Source organism: Xenopus laevis, chromosome 1L, assembly GCF_017654675.1.
Source record: "Xenopus laevis strain J_2021 chromosome 1L, Xenopus_laevis_v10.1, whole genome shotgun sequence".
Taxonomy (NCBI): Eukaryota; Metazoa; Chordata; class Amphibia; order Anura; family Pipidae; genus Xenopus; species Xenopus laevis.
This window is the reverse complement of record NC_054371.1, coordinates 57,946,042-57,961,423: the sequence shown is the minus strand read 5'-3', so window position 1 is coordinate 57,961,423 and position 15,382 is coordinate 57,946,042. Positions and strand designations below refer to the sequence as shown.

At 41.2% G+C, this 15,382-nt stretch overlaps 1 protein-coding gene across 1 annotated transcript in view; it reads right to left on the bottom strand.

Annotated features, from left to right (window-relative positions):
• dchs2.L (dachsous cadherin-related 2 L homeolog) overlaps positions 1–14,255 on the bottom strand; it is a 172,107-nt gene extending 157,852 nt beyond the window's left edge. Inside the window, exon 1 of the mRNA XM_041589424.1 lies at positions 10,760–14,255. Within this exon, the coding sequence (XP_041445358.1) occupies positions 10,760–13,285 (2,526 nt within the window). The 5' untranslated portion in view covers positions 13,286–14,255. The remainder of the gene's footprint in view (positions 1–10,759) is intronic.
• Positions 14,256–15,382: the final 1,127 nt, after the last annotated feature.

Sequence of the window (15,382 nt, the reverse complement as noted above, 5' to 3'; positions counted from 1 at the left end):
AGAAAACGTCAGGGAGATGAATTCAGTAATCAAGACAGCGGTACAATGACTGTTGCTGGTGGGTGGCTTGGGAAGGTTAAATGTGGGGCACAGGCAGACAAGTAAAAATGCAGTCTATCTTTATTAATGAGCCACAAAAAAAAAAACCGTGATTGTACATTCAGACCTCAATTAAACATTCTTTAATATGCACTTTTTTCCATTTGTCTTACCAACTCGCTCTTCATTTAAATGTTTATTCATTTTACACTGTATCTTATATAATATGTAATGGGGTGGATTTTTTTTATTTAAATTCAACATTACATGCTTAAACATAACCATGCCCATGAAACCACTGAATGTGACTAGTGTGAGTTGCCCTTAGTGTACTCCCATATTAAGACTGCAGAGTAACAGACAGCAGCCCAATCATCCAATAAAATAGCCAATCTTTAATTCCTTGTCTTAAAAGAACTAACAAGGACAATGCCTTACGCACATAAGGCATTGCTGCCCTTATGGCGAGGTAACATGTGGCATTTTTACAATGCGGTTTTAAAGGAAAATGCAACCCCCCCACTAATAAAACCCCTACCCCATAAACTACATAGTCCCCCCTCCCTGCTCCCCCCCCACATAGGTATTAACAGCTGTAAGTGCCCCTAATCCATTACTTACCTCTCGTTGCAGAGCCAGTGCAGTGGAGTTCGTGAGCGCCATCTTTCGGCTCTTCGGTATTCTTCTGAAAGTGAGTGTCGTATTGGAGCACTGGAAATTTAAAAACTATTTAATCTCCTGCACATCCCCAGTGTTTCTGAACCAATGTGGTTGTAGTTGGGCAGCATGCCACCCCTAAAATCCTGCCACCCTAGGCCCGGGCCTTGGTGGCCTTTCCACAGATCCGGGCCTGTATATACTGCTCAAGCTTTACCCAGCCATCCCATTTTTGCATGCATAGAGAGTAGGACAATGTCAATTTGTAATGCAAGTACTGGCAGTGCAATCTACCAGCCGATATTACATTACGTGCTTTGGCTGTGGAGAGGTTTCTATTATCATGGTAAATGTCTTTCTCCACAGTTTGAAGGTGTACTAGTCTATGGTTTATGCAAATCTGCCACAGCCACTGTTTATAACCCCCAGGGGGTTTTGACTGCTAGCACATTGATAATAATAATGATTAATAGGTATGGGCTCAGTTGTACCCCCATCCCTTCTTCGTGCTGTATACCAAATTTAGCCACAACCTGGTTACATTATTATAAACAAGTAATACATTGAGTACAAATTCACTGTGCTTGCACCGACATATCTTAACATAGTGGCTGTTGGATTTTCTCAATACCCCCCCCCCCCATTCCAAGCTTTGGTCGGAGCTCAAAACAAGGTTACATATATAAAAAAAAACAAGGGTGTTTACCTCTATAAATCACAGTCACAGTTTCAATCTATCTGGTATAGCAAATATGTTTGACCCAAAACTGGACAATGACAAAAAAGGCCTAATTCATTGCCGAGCATGTACAGTATTTCAGTGCATCAGAAAACAGTGCTGACAGCATCTCTTTATGAATGGAGTTTAAGAGCTTTCACGCTCTGTGATTCAAGGCAATGATCACAAAATAAATACTGGATCAGTGTGGGGTTGAGGCAGCTGAGCATGACCAAAGCGCTAAAAGTGAGCCTCCTGCTACAAATAACTATTGTCAGACAGCTACCATCTGCAATTTATCATTCCTTGTTTATCAGGTCTGGAAACAATCATGCATTTGCTTGTATATACAGTATATATAGTATATATATATATATATATATATATAGCTCCCAGAGGAGCAGGTCAAAGTTATTGTATGGATTTCATGCAGGTTCCATTCCAGTACAGTATGTGAGAAATGCCCTTTTTTTTCACCCAAAAAGGGCATGTTCCTTTGGTCACTATTATCACAGACACCTTTTTTTAAAGACTGATAGGATAGTCTCATATACAGGTTGGGAAATCCAGTCTTCATAAAAGCTTGAAATACAATAATACTCCATGACAAACAATGTTTAAATAAATATATATATATATATATATATATATATATATATATATATATATTTAAATCAATAAATCAATATATATATATATATATACATATATATATATAGTTATTTTAACTATATGTATGTATCCCTTCTACCCCTGAGCTCCTTCACTCTACGAAGTATGATATATATATATATATATTAGTCTTAAGTCTCAAGTGCGGGGCCATCAAAGTCAAGGATGCAGAGAGGCTGAGTTGTGATAAAACTTGGTTTTTAAAATATACCACCTCTCTACATATATCCCAGATCAAAAAGTAAATAATAGAATTCTATTTCAAAATCATTGTGGTAATTTTTGTTCTGAGTGTGTGTTTACTCAAGTAGCCCTAAACTGAGAAGGAAATCCCTTAGATGGAAGTGATTAGCAATGCACCTGTTCAAAGATAAATCTGAGAAATGCTGGCCATGCATGTATCCACAAAATCCACTCGTTTGGCGAGGTTATACAATAAGCAGATATTTTACCAATATGCCCACTTTGAGGTGGACAATCTTGGGCCAATGGCTGGATTATAATAAGCACAGGACAAGACCCACATCACAACATACAGATGCGGTACTCGATCCCACAGCAAAAGCAAATCAGCCCGATTTTCAGCCAGATGGCAGTCAAGCCCTAAAAACTAGATAAACGTATTAATGCCATGCACCCCCAACCTTGTTACCAACCTCTTACGTGTATCTGTATGTGTGAGGCCGTATTAGAGAATACAAGAGCATGCAACATTCATTGATTCAGTTGAGCAAAATCATGTCAGAATCTATCCCTCAAGATGGGATGTGTATTCATCAAAACCAAAAAGGGAACTTTAAATAGAATGAGCCATCCAACTGATCAAGTTAAACATATTGGAAAAAGTGGGTGCAATACAGGTCAGACAAGAAAGATTGCTAGCGACTTCAATATATCCATATCCTTTACTGCATTCTTATTAGACTCTCATTCATTTCAGTCGCTGTTTAAATGTTTTACGAGTTGACTATTTATACCATATGGATTTTTATAACCTGATAACAGTGTTTTTGTTGACTACTAAAAATGTTCCAGTGTTTGCATACAGTATCTCTGTATATGCAAACCAATATCTGTTTTTAAAGTGAGAGAATGAAAGTTAGAGTTCTGGGCAGACAAGGGAACCATAACCTGTGACAGGAAGAATGGGGAAAGAGTATCGTAGTCATGGGACAGGCCGGGGTCAATACCAATCAGTAAAACAGTACAAAGTCAGGATCTGGAAGAATGGTCAGTAAAAGACAAAGGTCGGTACAGGCAGCAAACTAGCAGAGGTCAGGGATAGGCAAAGGTCAAAGAACAGATACACAGACTAGAAATAGAGCTACGTTGGGAAAGTGAAACTGGGTAATGGTGCCTTTAAATATTTAAATTTCAAATGTGACATCATTACACTGGAAAATCATTGCGCAGCACCAGACTGCGTAAAAGACTGAGCGTGTGGGACGCACGCACAAGAGGATTGCGGGAGTCTCCACTGGACCAGCATGTATCCTAAAAGTTAGTTTTATTGCAGCTAACTATAAAGCCGGTTGTAATTATTGTTACTTTAATTATTTTTTGCAGTGATATGGCACATTTCACAAGCTTGTGGATGTCAGAACATACCCATTAGTAGTAGCCAACGGTATATCATACCTCCCAACATTGTGGCAGTAGAAAGGGGGATAAAAAGATTTGTCTGTATCTTTTGCTGGCTGTTCAGTACAGTAGATCAAAGAGAAAGTCTGGACATTTCAGTAATAATCTGGGACTGTGGGGGGGGGGGGGTCACATGTGAACCTGGGTCAGTGCAGTGGTGGGGCCTAAATAAAAATTTGCAGGGGGGCCCAGACCCCTGAAGTAATGAGACACAATTCCTGGAAATGCACACACAAATAAAGGCAACTGCAGCACATATCAATAGGGAGAAATTCTGAGTGTTCTCTATTGCCTTGTTGACAATTCAGCCATGGCACAGGTAATTGCCCTAAGGGAAGGTAAATTACTCATTTCCGTGCTTTTAAGGTTGGGGCACACTGGGCAATTAGGGGAGATTTAGTCGCCTGGCGACTAATCGCTTCGTCTTTGTGGCGACCAATCTCCCTGAACGCCTTCCCTCTGTCTTGTGCCGGCTAAAACTATCGGCGATTCCTTTTCCTAAGTCGCCCGAAGTTGCCTCATGAGGAACCTTCGAGCGACTTCAGAATACGAATTGCTGTGTGTGCTTTAGCGCAGGCGATTTTTCATTTTAGCCAGCGCAAGACAGAGGGAAGGCGTTCGGGGAGATTGGTCGCCGCAAAGACGAGATGATTAGTCGCCAGGCAACTAAATCTCCCCGAATCGTCCAGTGTGCCCCTACCCTTACAGAAGAAGCTGGATAAAGATAGAAAGTTCCAGAAAATGTATTCTTATTTTGTAAGTGGATAGGATTAGTGTTTATTTTTTAATTTAAAGGACAAGGAAAGGCAAAACAATAAAATCCAATTTTTACATTCTTTAATGAAAAATAAAATTTTCTCCAATATACTTTAATTAAAAAATGTGTACAGTTTTTATAAGAATCCTGACTGTATGCAGTGAAATTCTCCCTTCATTTACTGCTGTGGATAGGAATTGTCAGATGGTCCCTAACTGCTGAGCAGGGAAACAATCATACTTATGAACAGCAAGGGGAGCCCCCGCCTTACTTACTAGCCATGCAGAACTCAAGCAGCTTTGTTTATGACGATCCCTAAGCAGCCCAGACCACACTGAGCATGTGCAGGGTCAGGCCAAGATGTTTAACAAAGTTACAAGATGACAGCCCCCAGTGGCCAACTTTGAAAGCATAAATTATTTGTTTGATTAGGCTTTGTGGTGCAGTAAGTTCATGCTTATGTTTAGTATACAAAATACAGCATTTCTAGCCTTATTCTATTTTAGAATTTCCTTGTCCTTTAAGGGACAGACTTTTTAAATGGTCTTTATTTTTATGCTTTCCTATGCAGCTTACAACTAAAAATGCTGCTTGGTTGCTGGGTCGCTGGTCCTATCAAACTAAAACAACCGTTGAGGCTTCAGTGTTATCTGTATTTAGAAATCCTCCTGTTCATCTACCTTTCTGACCTGCAAACTGCTGCATGGTTACCATGGTAAAGTCCTGGAAAGCACATATCAGTCTTTTACAATGAAAGGAATGGCCATGCCAAATAGTTTATAAAGTAGTATAACAAAAAAAACACAGAAGGGACAAACTGCAACCTTTAAGCATTTAAATATTCCAGGGTATGATGTCTTCTGTCACTTGGTTATCAGGAGTCAGATGATGTCCACTGCTCTCAAAATGAAACAGAAGGTCAAAATCTAATTCACTGCCTTTTCAGAGCAGATTTCCTCCAGACAGTGACATTTCGTGCCTTTTATCATTTCTGAACACTTAGCAGGGCACATGATGTTTCGGAGCTGAGATGTAATATTTGTGTGAAAACATATGATATAGAGAGGGGTTCATATCATTCTTGGGCTTATTTATTAAAGGGGAAGAAAGCAACAATTTAGCAGTTCTTGCAAAGCCTGCCTGCTGGCAACTTGGAACACGAATACTGAGACCAGGCATACCAGTGGTTTAGATATAAAGGTTTGTGATCTGTTATAAAGAATGCTCAGGACCTGGGATTTTCAGGATAATTATTTCAATAATTTGGATCGCCCTACTTTAAGTTTACTAAAAAATTTTTAAAGATTAAATAAACCCAATAGGATTGTTTTGGCTCCAATAAGGATTAGTTATATCTTAGTTGGGATCAAGTACAAGCTACTGTTTTATTATTACAGAGAAAAGGGAAGTGATTTTTCCTTTTTGAATTATATGATTAAAACGGAGTCTGTGTGAGATGGCTTTCCCATACTTCAGACCTTTCTGGATAATGAGTTTTCGGATAACAGATTCTATACCTGTAACTTATCTGACAATTTATATTTGATGAAACTTCCTGTCCAATACTATGATATACCAATATACCATTTTTCAGCTGCTTTCTATTTTTTTATCTGTATATTTCTGAATATTGTGGATTTCTAAGTCAGATTTACTTAGCTGCTACTAGGTGATATCAGAAAATGAAACATTGAAAAATGTCAATATTTCCAATAGGTTGCCACCGTCCTCTAGGTGGTTCATCTTTTAGTTAACTTTTAGTATGTTATTGAATGGCCAATTCTAAACAACTTTTCAATGGCTCTTCATTATTTTTTTTAAAGTTGTTTTTTTAATTATTTGCCATCTTATTTTTATTACTTATCTTGCTATTCAGGCCCTCTCATATTCTCTTATTCAGTTCAAGGCATTGTTGCTAGCAACCAGATTGCTGAAATTGCAAACTGGAGAGCTGCTGAAAAAAGCTAAATAACTAAAAAACCATAAATAATAAAAACTGAAAACCAATTCCAAATGATCATAGAATATCATTCTCTGCATCATACTAAATGTTAACTCAAAGGAGAACCACCCCTTTAAGTGCATCATCAACCCAGGAACCAAACCTCATTCAGAATCCCCTGCAGACATTATCCATTGTCATCCTTCTTTTCTATATTGGTACTTGTAGTTCATTCATTGAGAGCTCCCCTAATAACATATGAATGCCTTCTAGAATGGACTCTTTTTGAACAATACAGTTATAACTGACGGGAACTCATAGGTGGGAATTTTGCACAGTAGCATCTAACATCAAGCGCTATGAGCCACTGTCATAATGCAGCAAACTGAGTGGGATAAACACATGACAATACTCGAATCGGCAGATAATATAAGTAATGAAAAAGTCAACAAAACCATAGCAACAACAGAATACTGAAATTGGTAAGCAGCATTTCATTTTTTCCCATAACCCCTTTACATTGTGTATTTCTTCTGCATATTAATCTGAAATGTGTGACTGTATATTATGCTTTGAATATCCCAAGAGCCTGTAAGCAATATTGCATAGTTGTGCTGGGTCAGACTCCCCCAAAATAAACTAAGGAGACGCATACTTTAATCACTATGTGCTTTAGCTTGTTTTACAATCTGGAATCAAGTTGCTTCTTGCTGTACTCAACCCAAGGAGATCTGCCACAGTGTATATTCTTAAATACATGACAATTTAATACATTCACGCGAACAAGGTCCTTTTTAAGAGGTTCTTGGTTGAATAAAGGATTGGATAGGTTTCAACCCTGTATTACAGCAACCTGCCAGATATTGTGCTTCATCATCAGCATTTACAAGATACAAACATTATATTATTATAGCGTTATCATTTTAATATCACTATACAAAAGATGAAGCGGTGAACGAAGTGTGCATATTTCTCGTAAATATATACGGAAGACAACCTTATTAAATGGTTGATTTAATACACATAACACAGAGAGGCACATTTATCAAAGGTCGAATTTCAAATTCATGTGAGTTTTTAAAAACTCCCATAAATTTGAAACTCTACCAATCTAAATTTATTTTGAAAATTAAATTTTTTAAACTCGGATGAATAGAATTCACCCGAAAACTAGAAATCGAATCGAATTCAATTCGTATTTTAAAAACCTCGATTAAAATTTTTCTCAGAAAAAAACTTGAATGTCAGGAAGGCTGCAAAAAAACTCAAAATTGATCCCTGGACCTCTCCCATTGACTTAAACAGGCCGGAGTATGATAAATCTCGAAAATTAAATTAAATTTTTTTAAAAAACTCAAATCAAATTTGAATAACTCCCTAGTCGAATTTGACAATAAAAAAATTTAAAAAAATTGAAATTCGAATTTTCAATTCGACCCTTGATAAATCTATCCCAAAGTGTTCAGATATAGGGGCAAATTCCCTAACCGGCGAAAATTCTCCAGCGACGGCTTCACAGCCATAGCAGCACTTCGTCAGGCATACATTCGATAGAACAATGCTAATTCACTAAAGTGTGACGTTGCATCCAGGGCTAATTTTCGCTAGCGTTACTTCGGCAATTAAAGCTAAGATAACGTTACATGGACGTATATGTTGCAGCAAATACATTACATTACACAAGTCCAGGGAACCTTAATAAATAAAATAGAGTTGTTATAATGCCCTACATATGAGCCCAGTGTATATAGTTTTTGTTCCATATGTTAGAAAATGGAGGGGGAACCCGGTTACCCAAAAAATTTTTATGGACCTTTGCAGGCTTTCACTCAGAAAACAGGAAAAGACGCCACTGCACTGAAAATTGAGACAGTTCTCTGTACTCTATTGCACTTTGCCTGATCTGAACTGGCAAATGCAAGTCTGGCGAATGAGGTAACGTTCAGTAAAATCCACATCTTGGTGAATTTGCGGAGTTACATCCATTCGCCAGAGTGAAAATTCGCCTGTCGTTAGAGTGTGAAGCAACACTAGAGTCTATCTCCTTCGCTAGAGAAGTGACGCCTGCGCTCCTTAGGAAATTGGCGAAGTCACTACAGGCTGTAACGCTAGCGAATTGACCCTTCACCCTTTAGGGAATCTGCCCCTAAGTTGGTGCGCTTAAATATATAATGTACCCCTATTGTAACATATAGGAATATTATTAATTACAGATGAGGACCATATAAAAGCATGAGGCAAAAGGCTGAAATTACATCACAAGTGAAGTGTAATGACATCACTAAGCACCGTTTACAAGGATATCATTTACATTCATGGCTCTTTAGATGGATACCTTCTGCACTCCCGAGCTGTAGTACTACAATATTTATATATTTCTCCTTTATTTGAACTGGCAGTGGGGAGCTGGGAGTTATGCTATTACAATATCATGCCAAATTGTGCCTGTCCCTGCATTAAACGTTATGTTGTATGAGGTGTGCTGCTGCTGAACAGCGTGATTCTCACTTCACAAAAAAGACAAACAGCCAGAGGCACATAAAGGCAGATGTGAATTAAGGTCTAGCATCACAAACAAGGCAAAATGCATACAAATAAACTAGGGAAGCAGGAGATAGCAGAAGAATTGTGGCAGGGGGGGGGAAGCTCATAGAGGCAACTTTGGAAAAATCAGTAGAGAGGGATTGAGTTGTGGCCGTAGCAGAAAGAACAGTGAGTGCCGTATGGGAAGCAGCAGCAGTAGCACTACGTGAGAGGGAATGAAATGTAGCAACTGCAGCAGATTGTGACAGCCGATCCTATCCTGCCAGATTTATACTGTTACTGAGCTTGGAAAAGACAAAGACAGCAGAGCTTACACATTTACTCAGACAAAACAATTTAATGGCAGGGGAGATTTTCTTGTTATGGCCAAAATAAAAGGTCACACAATTAATGACAAGCTTGAAGTAACTAACGCAGGTACTGGCCAGCCCAAGGATGCTATTACCCTACAACATTATGTTGTTATTGAACTACAACCTTCAGTGCTCTAAGCATCAATTTAAAGGGCTGCAGGTTGCTCATCCCTAAACTAAATGACACAAGATATGAGCGCCATATGTGATCATCACCCTTCAACCCCATAATTCAAGGGAAAAAAAACACTGAACTGGAAGGTGTCCATCTCTCAAAGACGGCAAAGGCAGGGCAGCACCTCCCTCTGGAGAAGACATGTTCCACTCTCAATCCCTCCAGCTGTCTACTACTAATTCCTGCCTCTGCGAAAGCAGCTGAAGGACCGGAATAACAACATCTCAACACATTATTAGTAGAATCTTCTTCGCCATTTCACATAGTTTATTTTCATATGCTGCTGCTGTATTCCTGCATCTTTGAGAATGGCTATAAAATATGATGGTACAGGTATGCAATCTATTATCTGGAATGCCTGGGCCAGGGGCTCACCAGATGAGAGGTCTTTCCATAAAGTGGAGAAGTAGTACTTTACCTGCCAATACCATACAGTGCATAAAGAAAATAGTAGCCTCTCAATGATGTACAATCAACATTTTCAATGTTTTAGGCATGTCCAAAGTGCGGCCCGGGGGCAAAATGCGTCCCCTCTTCAAATTTACCTCTGCCTCCATCATGAAATTAAAATAATGCGGCCCGCCAGCACAGTGCAATCAGGAATCACCTAGCCGTAATATTTGGACACATAAGTGAAATGATCTGCCCCTTGGTATATACTGCTGTGTGTGTGCTGAAGTAGTTAGCAACAGACACGTACTGGCACGTAGTGACGCACCGTTCTCACATACTTCTTTAGGGCTGAAGGTGTCAATAGATGTACTGACGCGCCAGTACAGTAAACTACATGGCAGTACGAGTCTATTGCTACCACCTTCAGCACACAGGCAGCAGTATGGACCAAGTGGCAGATCATTTCACTATTGTGCCCAAATAACTTTATAAGCAAAAGCTATAAAATATTTTAGTACCTGCTTTAACATATAGATAGTACCCTAAACAACAGTTAAGAAGGAATGAGAAAAGCCTGTATTTCCCCATTATTGGCTCCTGGTTGCAACACTGACCATTTTACAACTGCGCTTGAACCAAACACAATGGAAAATAATTATCCTAAAATAGTCCCCAAAGAAATGTGCAGGCTTACATGAAGAACTGAGTAGGTTGTAGGTTGTACAACTGTGATTTGTATCTGTGAACTCTGTAAACGGAAATGCCACAGTCTCCTAATGTCTTTGCTGTGGAAACCACTTAAATTCATGTGTTTTGCCATAATAATTCTAACCAATAGAGCGAGAAAAAGTGAGAAAGCATCCCTTACCTGAAGGAAGCAATATCCTAACGCAGCATGTTCCTGGAGGGATACATTGTAGAATTGTTGCAAGAAGATTGGCTCATTGTCATTGGTATCTTCCACAGTTATAGTGATGGTACAACTGGAAGAGAGAGGAGGACTACCATGGTCCGTTGCTACCACTACCAGATTCAGTACAGGATCTGATTCATGATCCAATGATTGTGCAATGCTCAGGACTCCAGTATCTGGTTCCAGGATGAATTTTGAAGAATTTGGGCTCTCCTGGAGAGAGTAAGTTACCCTTGAGTTTGGGCCATCTTCATCCAAGTCCTGAGCTTTAAGTCTTAATATGTCAGTTCCAATTGATGTAGCCTCAGATATAATGGCTTGGTATCCTTCTGGATGCAAGAATATGGGTGGCTGGTCATTCAAGTCTGTGACATGTAAAAGCAATGTCCTGTGACTTTTTAGTGGAGGGGAACCGGTATCCCAAGCAAGTATTTGCAACTCATAAATGTCCTTTAGTTCTCGGTCCAGAGGTGCCTCAACACATAAGAAAAAAAGTTGGGGTCCAGCAGGCTGAAGAGAAAAGGAGCCCTCCTCACCCTCCAGCTTGACAAACACACGCTGTTGCTCACTAGATACACGCCACTTTTTCTCCACCTGTCTATCATACACATTTTCATCTGGTTGTCCACTACTCATTGTATGTTCAGTTTCTTTGTTCAGAGATGTTTGAGTTTGTGTTCTCATATTCAGTGGTTCTAAATTTGATATTGAGTGGCGCATCGCATTATCTTTCTCATCACTAATCTTTGCTGTCACCCTTTGTGTTTTAGGGTCTTCTGGCCATCTCTCTATCTTTTCTGCATTTTCCTGTGTCAGCCTTCCATCTCTACCACCTTCTTCCCAAATTTCATCTTCAGACTCCAAGTCAGGGTCAGACACAAATATTCTAGCTAGATACTCCCCAATTCGAGCACCCTCAGAAACCTCAGGCCTACCACTTTCAGTGATAAGTGTGATGTGTATGCCTGGGCTATTATCATTAATATCTAGCACCTTCACTGTTAGCAAAATACTTGTAACCTCAGGCTGGTCACCACTATCTCTTGCTTGCACCACAAGCTGATGAAGAGATCTTTGCTCTCTGTCCAGGGGCCCACTTACACTAATTACACCACTCTCTTCATCTACAGTGAAGTAGTCCTCCCCATATCGTAGACTGTACCTAACCTCCCCATTACTACCCAAGTCTGGGTCAGTAGCATGAACAATACATACAGAAGTACCTATAGGGGTATTTTCCCATACCCATCCTTTATACTCCAGCTGGTCAAAAACTGGGGGATTGTCATTAGCATCCATTACAACAATGTCAACAATTAGCCTTCCAGTCCTTCTAGGATTACCTCCATCAAAAGCTTCCACCTCTAATTGGTAATTGTCGAGTTCTTCTCTGTCTAGCCATTGTATCAATACCAGATCAAGAGGATGGAGAGCAGGGTCAGCTCCAACCCCTTCTCCCATTCCCTCTTCATGGGAACTTTCTTCCTCTCTATCCCTGTGTCTCTCAGAACTAGCGGCAAATTTATTTACATGTAGCTCAGAAACATAATCCTGCCAATGGGCAGTAGAATCAAAACCATGGTCTTGACTTTTGGTATCTAATTCCTGTATAAGGCCTCTAACCGCACCATGTACATTGCCTTCAGTAGTAGCATGTGCACTAAACTCTAATCTTCTTTCAGCCTGTCCTAGATCAATATATTCAGTGAATTTTTGGCTTTCTGCTGATTTACTTTTAGACATTGTGGTTCCACTTACACCCCACAGTTCCTCTTCTATAGCCTCTTCCCAAACACTTCTACTCACTCTTGCTCTGTTATCATGCGCTCTATCACTAAGTTCCCCAGTTTGCCCCCAGATAGGCAAATCCTTTTCAGACCCTGAACCTTGCTTTCCATGTCCATACCTGATAATAAAAGCTTCATCCTGGCTACCCCTTAATAAAACATACCCCTTTAGTCCATGTTCTCCAGTGTCAGGGTCCCAGGCTGCGGGCAGTCTAAAGGAAGTACCAGGTGGAGTGAGTTCAGAGACCTGTAACTGCAAGGAGAGTACAGGAAAGGCTGGAGAGTGATCATTTACATCCCTTACAAGGATCTCCACCTGCAGCACCTCCCCTTGCAGTGTAGCTGCCACAAAGCTGTATCGTTCCCTTCTCTCCCTATCCAGAACCCGTAATGTACTTACAATGCCGGTCTCTGAGTCCACCTGGAAGTCCTTTAGAACAAGGGACTCTCCATCTTCCTCTGACAGGAAAAAGCCTTCTCCTGGGCTTCCCTCTGGAAGTCCTGCACGGATGTCCCCCACTAACGTACCAGGGGGCAGCCCCTCATCTACTGCCAAACTTAGGTTGTACACCTGAGCCCTACAGCAGCATTCTGAGCAGATCAATAGTAGCACCAGCTGCAGAGTGAAGGTGCTGAAGAGCTGGCACTCTGTCCTGACTTTCTCCCCATTCCTCTTGCTTCCTAATGAATGCATACTGATAGGACCCCTATCCTGCTCCTACAACAATAATCCAGGTGTATTCCTTTCATTCAGCGTCAGACTATGCCATGCACATAGGTCCCTTGACTGAGGAAGTCTTGTGGGGGCTGCACAATCCCCCAACTCCTCCAGACGTTTCCCAGTTTCTCCAGTATGTAAAGTCCAATTTTATATTCTGAGGATTTATATTTTAAAGTCCAGATGACCTGGCAGGCTCTGCTAATTCAGTCCAGAGATCCAAGAAAAAAAAAAGCTGTATCCTGTCTGTCTTCTTGTCCTTTACACAGAGTAAAAAAAATTCCCAGTATTTCCATTCACATCTGGATTTCTTTTGCTTGGTGTGTGTAGTTTTTTTTCCCAGCGATCAGGTCAGGTGCAGGACTGCCTTTTTATGCATTGCTGTCCTCTCCCTCCTTCTCTCTTTATTGGGCAGAGGAACGGAATGAAATCCCCTGGGGGCAAGATAAGTGATAGCAGGAGAGAAAAAAGGCAGGCAAAAAGTTGATAGGAATAACAAGTGTGTGAGAGACTGTGGGGCAACTCCGTCCCCGCAGTGCTTCCTCCTCCCTCTACTGACAATCTGTGCCTCGCTCTGCCTGTCTAGCGCTCTCTGCTGCTGCTGCTGCTGCTGGACACGTGATCCCCAGGCAAGGACAAAGCTCGCTCCTTCCACAGAGCAGTGCTGCAGTACAGAGCGCTTACTACTTCTCTATCTGGGCAGCCAAGCTCCACACACTCATATACTGTACTGTGAGCGCAAGCGGAGCATTGAGACTGCAGTGCGCGTTCAGAACAAATGGAGACGCTCGGCTGCACCGGCAACATTGAAGCATTACTATTGTTGGGGGCCACATATACCGATATGAGTGCAATAGGGCATATTCAGTCCGTGCCAGTAGTAATTATGGCTGAACAGGGTGACTGGATCAGTCCACTTAATCACAGGTAGAAAATGCAGGGAGCTGCAGTCACATGACTAGATATCGATAGGGGCGGCTATTGAAATTGAATGTTCTCTCTCCCGACACCTGTATTATCATCTGTATCTCTTCCACTGCGATTGTGTCTAGAGATGAATCGGCCATCAAAGGAACCAGTAAATGCGAAGTACACAATGAATGATGGGAATAAAGTTGTACTTTCCTCACCAGGAAACTTCGGGCGACTTCGGAAAACGAAGCCCCGCGTGTGCTTTAGCGCAAACGACTTTTCATTATAGCGGACGGGAAGACACGCGGAGGCAGTTCGGGGAGATTGTCACCCAGAAGAAGAGGCGATTAGTTAAATCTCCCTCCCCGAATCTCCTCTTGTGGATTAACCCTCAGAGGGGGAAAAGTTCCTTCCTGACTCCAAAATCAGACCAATCCCTGGATCAACTTGTACTATGAGCTATCTTCCATAACCCTGTATTTCCTCACTTGCTAAAAAGCCATCCATAAAGCTAATGTATCAGCCTGTACCACTGATTTAGGGAGGGAATGCCAGAACTTTACATGTTGTCAGAACCTGCAGTGCAGAGAATCCCAAAGGACAGGCAGGCTTTTTATAGTAAATAAGTTTAAAACAATTGAAAATGTATATTGAAAAGTCGCTTTTTATGTCTGATAGACATCCATGTCTGCTCATTGATGCAGTCCTTGATTCAATCACTGGCATAGCAGCAATTAAGTTCCAACAGACCAGCCTGGTATTTCACACCTGCAGGCAGTGTCAGACTGGGCCAGCGGGACACTGGATAAAAACCTGGTGGGACCCCTAACCTGCACCCGTCTAAGGTCTGTGCTGCCCCCTGATCTCGTCACGTGGACATGTCAGTAAAAGATCCTTTAACATCATATTGTATGGGCAGCTTTAAAATCTGTAGCACAGTGCCAGGCCTAGCTGGCCAGGTGCCCTAGCCATCCCGGCCAGCCACCTACTCCAGATGGGCACGATCGTGCATGCGCAGACATGGTGCAGGAGGAGTGCACAGTACATATGGGGGTTACCAGGGAGAGATGCCTCTGATGTGGGGGCACAAGGGCCCAATGTAGGGGTAGGAAGATTGAAGAGGTACATGCCTGGCACCCTCCGTTGCACCCTAGACATGTT